The sequence below is a fragment of the Bos grunniens genome, chromosome 4, assembly GCF_055505025.1.
Source record: "Bos grunniens cultivar Pamir isolate PY7600 chromosome 4, Bosgru_T2T1.0, whole genome shotgun sequence".
Classification (NCBI taxonomy): Eukaryota; Metazoa; Chordata; class Mammalia; order Artiodactyla; family Bovidae; genus Bos; species Bos grunniens.
This window is the reverse complement of record NC_141168.1, coordinates 59,742,796-59,758,167: the sequence shown is the minus strand read 5'-3', so window position 1 is coordinate 59,758,167 and position 15,372 is coordinate 59,742,796. Positions and strand designations below refer to the sequence as shown.

At 42.3% G+C, this 15,372-nt stretch overlaps 1 protein-coding gene across 7 annotated transcripts in view; it reads left to right on the top strand.

The window, feature by feature from the left end:
- ELMO1 (engulfment and cell motility 1) overlaps nucleotides 1-15,051 on the top strand; it is a 585,897-nt gene extending 570,846 nt beyond the window's left edge. For all 7 annotated transcript variants that reach the window (XM_086398481.1, XM_086398483.1, XM_086398480.1 and 4 more), the window contains 2 exons: nucleotides 8,408-8,485; nucleotides 13,651-15,051. In XM_086398481.1, coding sequence (XP_086254607.1) covers nucleotides 8,408-8,485; nucleotides 13,651-13,851 — 279 coding nt within the window. In that variant the 3' untranslated portion in view covers nucleotides 13,852-15,051. The remainder of the gene's footprint in view (nucleotides 1-8,407; nucleotides 8,486-13,650) is intronic.
- The last annotated feature ends 321 nt before the right edge of the window (nucleotides 15,052-15,372 follow it).

Below are 15,372 nucleotides of genomic sequence, written 5' to 3'. Positions count from 1 at the left end.
TCCTATTTATGTTCATAGTCTCCCTTCTGCATTTTCTCCCCAATCTCTTCCATTTTCTTCTTCTTAGTTACCCCTATGGGGTCTCAGAGAAGTCTGGGAAATGGAAGAGAGACCAGATGACTCCCAAAAATCTGAGAAAAATTTTCAAGGCCTAATATTCTTCAGCATCATGGGAAATATTGTTTCCCATATTTGAAACGGTTCAAATTCAGCTTAAGGGAGAAAATGTTCCCAAAGTTGTATATTGCTTGAATACTCTTCACATTGCAGTATTTTTCACCCTTCCCACCATGTTGTTCACCATGACAGCCTAGATTCCATAACAGAAGGTGTGGGGGGCAGCATTGTCTGAAAAGGTAGAGGAATTTCCTTTGTCCCCAGTTTGGAGGCATTTGCCCTTGGAGGCAAAGAGTATTAGGGAAGGAATATATGAAGGTAAAAGAAAAGTATATTTTTTTCTTATTAATTAATCTAAAAGGTAACTCTTTGCTTAAAATAATAATTTTAAAATGTGTTATATCTATAGCATATGGATAAGTAAAATGAATGACAGAAAAGTCAAAATGTACAGGAGGAAGAAGTAAGGATACTCAAAACAGGATAAAGTTTTTTTAAAAAAAAAAGAGAGAAAATAAAAAACAAATGCAACAAATGAAAAAAGTTGCAAACTTGGCAGACATAATATAACTATGTCAATAGTCATTTTAAATGTCGATGGTCTAAATACGCCAATTAAAAGGGATTATTTGAGTAGATAAGAAGCAAGACTAAATATATGTTTCCCTCCAAGAAACCCACTTAAATATAGAAACTAAGAGAGGTGAAAGTAATGGGATGAACAAAGATGAAAATGCACGAGGCAAACTGAGAGAACTGGAAGAAGAAATTCACAAATCCATTATTGTCCTGGAGACTTCAGTAACCCTCTGTCAGTAATTGATAGATCAAGTGAGCAGAAGATCAATAAGGATATTGATGACCTGAACAGCACCATCAATTAACTTGATCCAATTAACATTAATAGAAAATCTACTCAACAGCAGAATATACATTTTTCTCAAGCTCACAAGAAACATTCACCAAGACTGACCACATTCTGGGTCATAAAATAGATCTTAACAAATGTAGAAGTAACAGTCATACAAACTGTATTCTAATTCACGATGGAATTAGACTAGAAATCAATAACAGAAAGATAGATGGAAAATCCCCAAAATGTTTGGAAATTTCAGAACACACTTCCAAATAACCCATAGTCCAAAGAGGTAGTCTAAACAGAAATAACAAAATGTTTTACACTAAGTAAAATGAAAATATAACTTACTAAAATGGGTGGGTTGTGATGAAAGGGAAATGTATAGCATTAAATGCATATATTAGGAAAGAGGAAAAGTCTAAAATCAGTAAAGTTTCCACCTTAGGGAACTAGAGAAAGAAGAGCAATTTAAGCCTAAAGAAAACAGAAGAAAAGAAATAATAAATATTAGAGATCAATGAAATTGAAAACAGGAAAATAGTAGAGAAAATCAACAAATGCAAAACTTGGTCCTTGGAAAATATAAATGAAATTGAAATTTCTAGCTTGACTAACCAAAAGAAAATGAAAGAAGATACAAGCCATCAATGTCAAAACAGGTATGGAGATGAGCTCATTTGAGCCTAGGATGTATGTGGCTGATTTTGGCCTTCTTGTTTCAGATTCCTCTCCCTTTAGAGGAGAACAAAACAAACTGAGTGAATGACTTTTCCAACCTTATTTTTAAAAATTGTGGTGACACTTATAGAAAACTGGGCAAGTGGGCAGATGAATGAGTGATAGATGAATGGATGGAGAGAGAGGTGGTTGGATGATGGAAGAATGGATTGGTAAATGGGACACAGTGCTGTAAACACATGATAAGACTTCAAATGAAGGCTACTTTCTGGGATCTGCTAGCCTAGAAGGCTAAGAGAGGTAGTAGTAGCTCTGCTAGCCTGGCTTTTTCATTTGTATACATATGAAAATAATTTGTCTTATAATATTAATAGTGCTCATATATTTGATGCATCAGGAAAAATGTCAGAAAGTAGAAAGGAAACCCGAAATTCTAATAATTTATTTCCTAACCCACTCACACCCCTTCCCCAATGATCCAGAGGCCTGCTCCTCCCTACCTCTGGGACTTCTGGATAGGAAAGGGGAGTTGTTGTCATTCGGTCACTAAGTCCTGTACTCCACTATCTCTCAGAGTTTGCTCAGATTCCTGTCCATTGAGTCAGTGATGCTATCCAACCATATCTTCTGATGCTGGGAAAGACTGAAGGCAAAAGGAGAAGGGGGCAGTGGAGGATGAGATGGGATGAGATGGAAAGAAGAGGCCTGCAACTTAAAAGGAGGGCTGGCCAAAGTGTGTCCACAGGAGGCCTGTCAGGGCATGGCAGTGGGCAGCAACCAAGGCCTGCTGCTGGCTCTTCAGCTTTTCCAGCTAGACAGTAGATTCTGACATTTTATGCCCCAGGACTCTTGGTTAGCTTAATTATGAGCAGGGCAAACTGGACATTCAGATCTGTTGGTAACTGGTAGTACTTCTTGCTCATTCAACAGCTGACATGCCAGGCACAGTCTAAGGTCCTAGAAATAGATAAAGGAAAGGGACTGATCCTTTCCCTTGAGGCAGAGGTCTTTTTTCATAGAGTCCTTCACTCAGTCAGCATTAGAGCACTTGAGATAGGATGGGCTATAGGCACAGAGTGATGCACAGGCAGACACAGCCCTGTCCTCCTGGAGCTGAGTCTAACTTGTTTAAAAGAAGTTGGTGCAACAAATTTCTGTGGACACAAAAAGTATTGGCTTCTTCACAGAGAGAGTAGGAAATTCCTGATACTTGAAAAGAATTTTCATGGGTGAATGGAAATTGAATTGGAAGAATTTGACTTTTAAGGATTAAGGATTCTAAATTCAAACTCTGTGGTTCATGAAATAAAGTTGATTTGTTACTGTATTTTTGAAAGTAGGCAGTCCTGGTACTTATCCTACTGCCTTGGGCTTTAGAAGTTAAATAGCATGCAATCACCAGAGGAAAACTCTAACCAGATATCAGTGAAAGGGATAGGAATATGTTTGACCTGAGACATGCTTCCATTTCACCATGCCCAGAGCCCAGATTTATTTTTCCAGTATGATTAACGTACCTGAAATTAGAAGCAGATTATATTAGAAGATGATGTTCTAGTATTGACTTGAAAATCCTGATCTTAAGCAAAAAGCCTTTTATTCAGAGTTATTTCATTCATCATTCATAGTCACACTATATTGAGTATTTTCTTTATACCAGACCTGTGCCGGGTGCTGGGAATCCAAAGATAAATATGACCTGGCCCCTGATATTTTGTGTCTAGAGCAGATACAAGATTTAATGATCCACATGCTATTATAATCCAATGGTGCCTATGCCCCAGTAAATTTAAAAACAAGGGGAGCCTGGGATTTTGAGAAGGTTCATGGAGGAAGTGATGTCTGAGCTGGGTTTTGAAAAGAAGAGAGGGGAAGACCTTCTAGGAGAAGGAAACAATATATGAAAGGCGCGTGGGGTCTTTTGACATCTGATGAATATCCTCTGACTGAGAAACATTGAATTCACAGTAGGATTGATGGGGACAGAGATGAAAATGGGTTGGAGAACTATTGGCTCAGATAGATGGGGCCCAAACATAAAGCTACTTCACAGAAGGCAAAACCCTCTCACTATATAATATATGAATGACTGATTTTACCTTCTACAATAGAAAGTCAAACTCATAGGTATACAGATGAGCCGCAGTGTTAATAGCTATGAAATCTACTATTTCTCTGGCCACGTTTAGCACACACACATGCCAAGTTATGTACACATCTGTAATCAAAATGCTTTGCCCTCAAGATAACATGGATAGATGCTGGAGAACCAACATGATTAAAGTGAATGCCAGGTGAGATGGCCAAATTAGACAAGTCACCCCAAAACAATGTAAGGAATGGCAGCCAACACTTTACAGTGAAATTATGTTGTATAAAACTCTACTCTCATATTCCATCAGCCCATCACGTGGCCCTGGAAGGTGGAAATCCCCAAACCAAGACACCATCATGCCCAGAATTTCTCTGAGCATCCCCTGACCCTGTATGCCTTGTCATTAGACCCAGGGCCAGAAGGTTGAGTAGGGTCAGAGGTCATAGGGCGAGTTCCTCCTGTATCCTCCAGCCACAGAACTCACTTATCCCAGGCCTTCCTCCACATGTGAGGGGAGGACATATGAATTAGTGAGATGGAGGATGGAAATAAGCTACTCCTGGACATGATTTTTCACTGACTTAGATCCAGAGTGAATAAAAGACCTTAGGTAGTGAGTAGCAAAACCGCAGAGCATCAAATATCTAAGAGAGTGTTGTGGTGTGTGACAAGAGGCCCCTGAGGGGGATGCTGCCCCAGATCCACAACCACTTACTCCACCGCCTCCTGGCACCTCTCTCCCTCACAGACAGTTTGGACAGGTGGCCGCTTCTAGAGTGTTAGCCCGAGAGGCCGTCGCTGCCAGCTCTGCAGCCTGCCTGCTCAAAGTGCTAGAGAGCTGACCTCCACCAAAGCCTCAATGACAGCCAACTGGAGACGTCAATAAAACTCATTATAAGTGATAGCAGCCTTTAACGCAGGCGTGCGACTCAGAGAAGTAATTCCTCCAACCCCTCCCAGGCAGCTTTGGTGAAATTAAAGTGGGGATTGACATTCTCACGAATTTCCTATTCCCTGCCTGTGTTTATCAGAAATCTAGGTCATGACAGTTCCTCTCTTTCACGTCCTCGCTGGTAAATGCCTTAGAAGGGCAAAACCTAAAGTTGGCAGCCCCCCCTCCTTTTTCTTCCTACTCCATGCCCTGTGGAAGAGAAAGTGTCACAAGGACAGCCACACTGACACTCTGGTCTCAAGAGACTTCAGCACCTAGTCAAGAGGCCACGTCTGGGCTCTGGTGATGCTCACACCTGCTGTCGTAAGCAAGGGGATGATTAATGTGCCTGCCCTAAGCAGAGCAGCAGGCATGGTCTAGCATCAGTCAGAAATCCGTTGTCAGTCTCACCTTTTCCTGTTGACTTCTGAAGGTCACCTGGTGCTGCTGTGATGTACTGACTGGGTGTCCAGAAGCAAAGCCCCTCCTCTCCTTTCTCTCCAATCTCCTAAGTACGAGTCAGAATTTTTCCAGGGGATGACACTAAGATTAGTAAAGAAATCATCATCTATATCAATGTTTCTCATCTAAGAACAGTTTTTATGAATTTAGGAGATTAGAGCTTAACATTTTGTTGAAAAATGTTTTCAGTTTTTTAAAAGAAAATAATCACCTATGATCCCAGCACCTTAACATAATTATTTTCATTTCACATATTCGGTTCCAGTCTCCAACCACAGCTAGACATTGTTCCTAGTTGTGATCAGTATGTAAATAATGTTCATTTCTCTTGTTTGTTTTTCCACTTAAAATCAAATGTTTGTAATTATACTTAATGCCTGCTGCTGCTGCTAAGTCGCTTCAGTCATGCCCGACTCTGTGCGACCCCGTAGACGGCAGCCCACCAGGTTCCCCCATCCTTGGGATTCTCCAGGCAAGAACACTGGAGTGGGTTGCCATTTCCCATTAACAACCCTGCGAAATATATGCTGCTGCTGCTACTTAATGCCTAGCAGCATTTATTTTGCAGGGTTGCTAATTTGTGATTTCTTTATTTAATGTTTTACCCAAAGAAGGGAGGACATTTATTTAGTTCCTTGTATTACATTCTTATGGCTTCCTTGGTGGCTCAGTTGGTAAAGAATACACCTGCAATGCGGGAGACCACCTGCAACCCAGGAGACCCAGGTTCAATTCCCGGGATGGAGCAATCCTCTGGAGAAGGAAGTGGCAACCCACTCCAGTATTCTTGCCTGAAAAATCCCACGGAGTGAGGAGCTTAGCAGGCTACAGTGCATGGGGTCGCAGAGTCAGGCACAACTGAGTGCAGTGCTGTGTTTTTCTGTTCTGTTACATTCTTACAGATAATAGTATATACAGTTTTGCTTCCTTTTGAATTTTTTTAGGAGTAACTCCAAAAGTGGGACGGCTTGTTCTTGATATGGACTGCCTTACAGGCTTTTTTAAAAGGATGACACCAATTATGGTACCACTGTTAGGACCCATGACCATTTTCATTATGCACTAAAAGACCTGAAAGAGATGCTAAACTTATGGGGAAATTGTTTTTGTTTGTTGGTGAACTCTTTTCCAATTTTATTGATCTTTCCTGGGCAGGCTTGAATAGAATCCTAAGGAAAAAAAGAATGAAAAATTCAGAGTGGGTAGTCTTGCAGAATAGATCCTGGTCTGTGATTCAGCAGTTTTTCCTTCACCTGTTTCTATTTCTGGTAGGGTGAGGATACCCTAAGAGGATGAGATACTGTTAGGTCTGGGTTCAGAACAAAAGCTGCTTTCCCTTAATGAGGGGACAGCTAGAGTCTAGCCAAACACAGAATTCATGAGAGCCACAAATAGCCTGATGGCTGACTGTGTCAGGAGAGGCATCCGCCTAATGTTGAGCCTTTGGAGTCCGCTTGGGAGAATTCTTTCTCATCTGAAATTCTTAAATCTAGAGGCAGTGACCTCATCTTTCTCCCTTCTGTCTTCTTTCTGGAGCATTCTTGCTGTGAGTTACTGGCCAAAGACAAATCCTCTGACAGATGTTGAGGTAGAGAATGATGTGGAGAGGTCTACTTCCCTAAGAAAGAACGCCTGCGGGTGGTTACTGAGAATGCAGCTCCTAGATCATACCGTGAGGGAAAGGGGCAGTCCTCAGTGGTGCCTAATAGACACAGAGACAGAAGGTAGGCTAGCACATGAGTTTTGTAGTGATGCAGAGCATCGATGTGGACTCACTTGGCTCTTTCCTCCAAATTAGGAGTTGTTAGGGTGTTGAAAGGGGCTGCCTTGGTGGCTCAGATGGTAAAGAATCTGCCTATAATGGAGAAGACACAGGAGATGCAAGTTCGATCCGTGGGTCAGGATGATCCCCTGGAGAAGGAAATGGCTACCCACTCCAGTATTCTTGCCAGGAGAATTCCATGGATAGAACCCGGTGGGCTACAGTCCATGGGGTCACAAAGAGTTGGATGTGACTGAGCAACTAATTGGAGAAGGCGATGGCACCCCACTCCAGTACTCTTGCCTGGAAAATCCCATGGACAGAGGAGCCTGGTGGGCTGCAGTCCATGGGGTTGCAAAGAGTCGGACACGACTGAGCGACTTCACTTTGACTTTTCACTTTCATGCATTGGAGAAGGAAATGGCAACCCACTCCAGTGTTCTTGCCTGGAGAATCCCAGGGACAGGGGAGCCTGGTGGGCTGCCGTCTATGGGGTCGCATAGAGTCGGACACGACTGAAGCGACTTAGCAGCAGCAGCAGCAGAGCAACTAATACACGCACACAAACACAATACAGGGTGCTAAGATGTTCAGTGACTCTCATCTTCCAGAGACTGTACCTGCTGACTGCTCAATCCAGTAGAATAATCATTATATCTATTAGTGCATAGTGTGTACAATTTGAGAAGCATATTTTAACGCACATATTAGGAACAACACTAAGTGTCTCAGCCAAGGTCATTCAGCTACAATGGAATGACTGCAACACTTAGTCCTTGGCCCTTTGGGTTTGTCTCATAGTCTGTACTATGAATGAACCCAGGCACTCGAACAAAGAGACATTCACCAATGAATGAATCCAGCTATTCTGCCACTTGGGCCCATACTGTCCTTTATACCCTGCAGCCACTATAGGATAAAACTAGGTTTCATATAAACTTTGCTCTACAGTAGTTCAGAGATCAAAGGGCAGACATACTACCTAAAGATAGTGGATTCATCCCGAAGCCTCATTACCTCCTATGTAGCTTCCATGTTTTAGGAAGTTTATACCCACTATGAACACCTGTCTTTTTGGAAATGATAGAAGATAGAGCAGCCCATAATGTTGCTGATTGCGAAAGAGTTTACTACTTTCCGTGGTCTCCCTGGGAGGGAGATGTTGAAGATAGGAAAGTAGCATAGCTTTGGGGCTGTGTGGCCTTGGACAACTCACTTAACCTCTCTGAGCTCCTTCCCATAAAAAGGGAATGATAACACTTGCTCCATGCACTGTCTTGAGAATTAAACGAATTGGTTCATGCAGACCTCCCATGAACAGAGAGAAGGAAACGTGTTGTGAATCTTGAAAAATATCGTCCTTCTTCCCATCAGCCTCACTACCGCTCCTCTTGCCTGGACCCACTACAGGCACTATTCCACGTGCAATCTGCAGCCATTTGTAACTGAAAAGCAAAACGTGCAAATTGTCTTCAGTGTGGTGTTTTCTCTAATCTCTTGCAGGAGGTGCTTGAACTTGCTTTCTCCATCTTGTATGACTCAAACTGCCAACTGAACTTCATAGCTCCTGACAAGCATGAGGTAAAGATCTCCAGGGGTTAATTTATGAGAGAATGTCATATTTTCTTGAGAAAAACAGCAGATAAAAAAATACTGGAAAGAATTTTTTTTAAGTCTACCTAAGAAAAATTATGAGCAAATGCACATTTTGTTGACTTAGAATAGAATGAAAACCTCTCAAAAAACTGCAAATTAAACAGATTCAGCTTCTTCTTAGCTTAATCAAGAGTTTATGGTAAAGAAGAAGGTACAAGTGCTTCATAGTAAGGACATACTGTTACAGAAAAAATATCATCCTTAGCTATGGCTTTGTTTTTATTGAATATTTAGGTTTTGGTCAAAATTTTCCCATAATAAATTTGTCTCAATTCTTTAAAACATTTGAGAACTAGATTTTTTATCATGTTTAAGTTATTTTAAGAGGTTTAGGACTGTCTCTGCTGTTGGAATTTTATTTTTGAGATGCTTTTATTCCTTTTTGACATCTTGTTATATGTATAATTTGTTTCTCTTCTCGAAGCACACTGTCAGCTATATTTAAAATATTTAGCATAAATCTAGGAAAATGCATTTGTAAGATGAAGTAGCAGCTATGGCTGATTTAACTTTTTTTCTTGTAAGCTAGAACACAACATCATGCTTGAAACTCTTATTTTTAGATGATACCATTCAAATTTTTGTTGTGCATGTGGTAACATAAAAAGCTTTTAGAAAGGAAGGAACATTTTAATAGAACTTGAATTTTGTTCCCCATTTCCCCAGGGAGATTTAACTCATTTAGAAGTTATTCTGTATTTGTTTTGTTTTTTACTGCTTTGAAGCTTTTGGATAAAATTGTACATCCCCCAAAGAGAAGAAAGATTAGATGCAAATCCTGCATTTAAAGTGGTGCTTAAATATAATTCTGTGTTACTTGACATTTAGTTCATGGAAGGGAATGACTTTGTCTTCATCTTCTTGAAAATAGATACGGTGTCCTACCATTTCTCTTTTTAAATAAAACTGTGGTTGTACGCAGGCCACCATATTCAAGATATATAGGAAACCACTTAAAATAGTAGAACTGAGGATGCTATTTAAATCTATACAAGGCTGTTTTGCCCAGTGTACATTAACTCCAGATAAGGATAAATGCTCTGAGACTGCCAAATTTTTATTCATATCTGCCACTTTTTATTGATGCAGTGAGGAGAAAAATGCCATGCACTTGTGAATACTTTTAATTTCTTCAGACCACTTTCATATCTATTGCCTCATTTTATTTGCATAATTGCTCCATAAAGCAGAAAGTTCTATTACAGATATCTTCACTGATCAAAGGAGGAGAGAGAAGCCTCCCAAAATTGACTACCTCAACAATAGTAAAGACAATAGTAATTATAACTGGAATACTCTGAACCAGGCACCATTCAATGCTTTGTGTGCCTCACCTCCCTCAATCTTCATTCTGTAACTGTAAAAGAAACAAGCTAATGTTATTCCCATTTTATTAAAAGAAAAAAAATAATGCTCCACAGAGAACTTAAAAAACTTTTTCCAGATCAAACAAGTAGTAAGTGATAGAACCTGGATTTAAACAATGGGGGTCTTGTTCCAGAAACACCTTCTATCTGAGCCCTGTACTGGGTGGCTTGGAAGGAAGAAAGCAGGACCTGGACTCAGGACTTCCTGCCAGTGCCCATCCCCTAGCTTCAGCAATTATCAACTCATAGACAATGAAGTTTCACCTGTATCCCCGCCCACACCCAGCTGCCATACCCCAGATTATTTTCAAAGCGCATCCAGATGTCATCATTTTATTTGTAAATACTCCCCTTGTGCACCTCTAAAGACCCGATGGACCGTAACTCGCCAGGCTTCTCTGTCCATGGTATTCTCCAGGTGAGAATACTGATGTGGGTTGCCATGCCTTCCTCCAGAGGATCTTCCCAACCCAGGTATCGAACCCATGTCTTTTATGTCTCCTGCATTGGCAGACAAGTTCTTTACCACTAGCGCCACCTGGGAAGTCCTACATTTCAATAGGTTGCCATTATTGTCATTATCAGTGTCCAAATTATCTTATCTAGAAAAAGTAGATCTGGTCCCATCACTTCATGGCAAATAGATGGGAGGAAAAAATGGAAACAGTGACAGACTTTATTTTCTTGGGCTCCAAAATCACTGTGGATGGTGACTGCGGCCATGAAATTAAAAGACATTTGCTCCTTGGAAGAAAATCTGTGACAAAGCTAGACAGTGTATTAAAAGGCAGAGACATCACTTTACCAACAAAGGTCTGTATAGTCAAAGCTATGGTTTTTCCAGTAGTCATGTATGAATGTGAGAGGTGAACCGTAAAGAAGGTTGAGTGACAAAGAATTGATGCTTTTGAACTGTGGTGTTGGAAAAGACCCTTGAGAGTCCCTTGGACTGCAAGGAGATTAAATCAGTCAATCCTAAAGGAAATCATCCCTGAATATTCATTGGAAGGACTGACACTGAAGCTTCAATACTTTGGTCACCTGATGTGAAGAGCTAACTCACTGGACAAGATTGCAGGCAGGAGAAGAAAGGGGGCAATGGGATGAGATGGTTGGATGGCATCATTGACTCAATGGACGTGAGTTTTCGCAAACTCCAAGAGACAATGAAGGACATGGAAGCCTAGCATGCTGCAGTCCATGGGGTGGCACACAGTTGGACATGACTGAGCGACTGAACAACTATAGAGAAAGTAGGAATACCTTCTGGTTGGCTTCTGAGTCCTATTGACAGATGACCCTGGCAGTTTTCAGGCATTCTGGCATGACAAGATACTCCAGGTTCTTCTTGAGCATTCCCTGCCTTTTCTCTATGGAGTTTTGACTCCTTTTGGTATTTAGCAACCAGAATCTGGACATTCAATGTGCCTATTATTACTGGGTTGGTGATTATTTTTAGGCATTTTTGTAGACAGAGCTTGGAGTTATGTTTTTAAAAGACAAAATACATCATACATTTATACCGATATTTCCAACTCAGATTCAGTACTACAGTTTTTATTTATTGATCATGATGCTTTTTAAAAAAGTTTTCTGTGCTTGCTGCTTCTCAAAAGAAAAGCACCACAGAAGTGTTCCTGTGGGTTAAATTAATCTGTACTAGGAAGCTAGCCAGGACTGGGAAGGCTGTGTACAAAGAGTAGCGACCCCAGCACTTAGGGATTTACAGTGAAACAGTGTCTAAACTGGAAGGGGCCTCAAAGAGCATGGGGTTCAGTGGTGCTTCTAAATGGAGATACATCAGAATTAGCTGGAAGCTTTTCTAAATAAAATTTCCTGACCTAAGATTTGTAAGATCAAGATCTACAGAGTAGGACCTGGGTTCTATTTTTATCAAGATTATTTATGAAGAAACAAACGTTTAGATGTGTTTAGAAACCCTCTAAGGCATTCACAAGATCACTAATACTTCCAGAAACCTCTTAGCCCTCAGTTGATACTTAGATGGGTTGAGTGCTCTGGCTGAGATCCCATAGTCAAAGCCGAACCAAAGCTCTACAGTTCAGGACTGCCCTACTCAGACAGACTTAATAACACACCTCCTTGGCTTAACAAGTGGAGCCCCCAGTGTGCATCAGGGTAGATTTCTAAGCCATCACTGTGACTTAAGATCTGTATAAAGCTTGCCGTCTCATAGTGCTTTTTTGTTGAGATCTGCTGTCATATTCTGGAACATAGCCCAGGTAACCACAGTGCAAAGGACAAGCTAAGTAGGGTCTGGAATTGCAACTTGACCCAGTAAGGGCAAGAGAGGGGATAATCTAGAGCACATTCTAGAAGGAAGATCAGTCCCACAGGAAGAGCAGTGAAATTACTATCAAAGAATTACTATCAAAGAAGCCCTGAATAGGACTAGGACATCCTAAATGGTGAGCTGAGCACAACATCCAGAATGCAGGCAGTTTTCTGATGTTGGCAGCAGAGGCTAGTTCTTCACCAAGTATTATGGCTTTAATGGTCAGGGCAGGATTTCAGCCTCTGGAGGGATGCTGACAAGAGCAAGGCAGGTACTCAGATAAATGAAGCATAGTTCATAGCCTACTGGAGAAAGAAGCAAAGGGCATGATTAATTTTTAATGAGAGGGGAAGAACCAAATCCTTAGTTGGTTACTATGGAGTGCTTTCCAAAACAGGTGATGTCCCCAGGGATCAGACTCCAAAGACCTGGAGGAGAAAACCCTTAGAAACCAGAAGCCCAGGCAGAAGAGGTCCGTAGACTGGCAGCTAAGCCACCTTCCATTAAGATCACCCAATAATTTTAGCCATTTTGTCCACCAGACCTTGGGCAGCACTGAGCTATTCCTAAATCTTTTGCTAAGAAATACAAAGGTAGGATCGCGGCCTCACCGGCTGAGGAAGGGCGCTCTAGCCGCGGAGGTTGTAGCGGCCCCGGAAGTGTTCAGCCATCGACACGACCCCGGCGCCCCGGATGGGGAAGGAGGCGGGCGGCCGCCCTTCCCCGGCCGCACACCCCTAGGAACTCGAGGGCAGGAACTTAGCTGCATTGTCCTGCCTCAGAGAACAAACTCATCTACTGTAGGCCTAGCCTGGGTCGCTGCCCTTGAAAGCAAGGGTAAGAATTAAAAAAAAAAAAAAAAAGAAATACAAAGGTAGGACCACCATTAGCCCCAGAGTGGAGTTCGACTGTCATTTTGAGTGCAGGAATCAAACAGGATAGTCAGATATTAGCTCTAGATTAGAACTGCTCAGAGTCAGGAGAGTAGCAAGTATGATCTGATGTTGAGTCCAGGAGTGTTAGGGTATATTCTACCAATACCTTTAACTCTTTGATTCACTGGTGGGATGTTAGAGATATTCTGTTGCACAGGCAGAAAAAATTCAAATCCTCCTGCTGCTATGTAGGGAGGCATTATTTGTACAGAAGAGTGCAGACGATGGAGGCAGATTGCATAAGTTCAAATCCCACCTACTCCACATACTGCCAAGTGACTTAATTTCTCATTGTCTCAGTTCCCTCATCTGTAAAACAGAGATGCTAACCGAAGTGTCAATTTTATAGAGGTGCTGACTATCAAATGATGATGTAGGCAAAGCCCTTAGCACAGAGCCCAGTCCTTGCTGAGTGATCAGTTGGTGTTAGCTATTGTTATTCCTCTTGTAATTGTCATCAGTCGTTCTCATTGTCACCTTCTTTCTCCCCAGTACTGTATCTGGACAGATGGGCTGAATGCGCTGCTGGGGAAAGACATGATGAGTGACCTAACACGGAATGACTTGGACACGCTGCTCAGCATGGAAATCAAGCTCCGCCTCCTGGACCTGGAAAACATTCAGATCCCCGACGCGCCTCCACCCATCCCCAAGGAGCCCAGCAACTATGACTTCGTCTATGACTGTAATTGAAGCACCCTGGGCCCAGATGCACCCCCTCCAAAACTGGAAGATTTAGCTAATAGGAGAGAAGAATGAAAAGGCGCCCACACCGTGGAATCCGCTGTGGTCAAGGGACGCTGTGGGTCCACACTTCCTTTGGCCTCGCCTCCTCTAACTCTGGCATTTTTCTGCCCCTCCCTGGCATCCTGCTCACCACCCCGATTCTGTTCCTAGACTCCATTGCTTTAGGTTACCTCCCGTCGCTGCAGTCAAAGGTGGGAGAAAAGCAAAATCCACCGCCAATGAGAGAGCCAAAGGGCCCTTCCATCTTCATTCCAGCAGGCAAGTCCTCCCCTCCTAGCGGCTCCAAGCCAGCAGCCCAGACCTCCTCCCAATCTGCAGCCAGACACAGGGGTGTGCCTCAAGCTCTGGGTCTGGAAGAACCGGAAACGATCTAGCTTCTCGAGAAGACAAACACCACTCCTCGTTCCCCAGAGGGTCTGCTCACACCACCAGTTCCATGTGAATTGAAATCTGCTTCTAAATGCCCTCCCTCCCCCATTCTGGCCTCTGCCTGCCCAGTTCCTCTCTGGTCCCAAGAGCAGCAGCGGTTGCCTCATCCTAGTTCTCACAAGCGTTGGGTCAGCAGACACGATCTGAGGGTCCCATGGCCACATCACGTCTGCCCTGTGGCTGTGACCACCCTTTCTGTCTCTCAGCTAGTCTTGGGTTTCTTCTCCCTGCCCCATCCCTGACCTGCCTTCTTCATTGCCACACATTCCTCCAGCCCCTTAGCTGAAAGCACAATGCTGAAATCAGTCGTCCTGCTTCATCTCTAATGTACTAAATCTAAAAGCCTCGATGACAGGCAGTTGCTATCTAAGGGTCTGGGGGGTTCTGCTGCAACACAGGTTCCACAAGATGGTCAAGCTGTCAGACATCCAAGTTTACATCATTGTAGTTATTACAGGTATTGACAATTTGCAGAGGGTTTGGGTTGTTGGTTTTGGGGGTTGGTTTTTGTTTGTTTGGTTTTTTTTTTGCTTTGTTTTTGTATAAAAGAGTCTAACATTTTTTGCCAAACAGATATATATTTAATGAAAAGAAGAGATACATAAATGTGTGTACTTTCCAGGTTTTTTTGTTTAATTATTTGAGTCCTAAACATCTTCCTGAGAATAACATTCCCCTAAACATGCTGTGGAATAAAATTAATTGTGATGAGTTGGAGAGCTGGTGTTTTGATTTGGTAATTTAGGTTCTTGCTGCTCAGTCATCAACATCACTGAGAGCTTGTTGAAACTGCAGAATCTAAACCTCACCCCAACCTTGAAGAATCAGGTGATGCTCATGCATATTAAAGTTTGAGAAGCACTGGCTTTGGGGACTCTTGACCTTTGCTGGATCACTATAGGCTCTGAGCATCAGTAAAGAATGATCCTTCTAAGAAGACCATCTCAAGTCAGCTAGAAAATCAGACCTACTTCATAAAAATATAATGTAGGGACTTCCCTGGTGGCCTAGTGGTTAAGACGGCGCTTCCACTGCAGG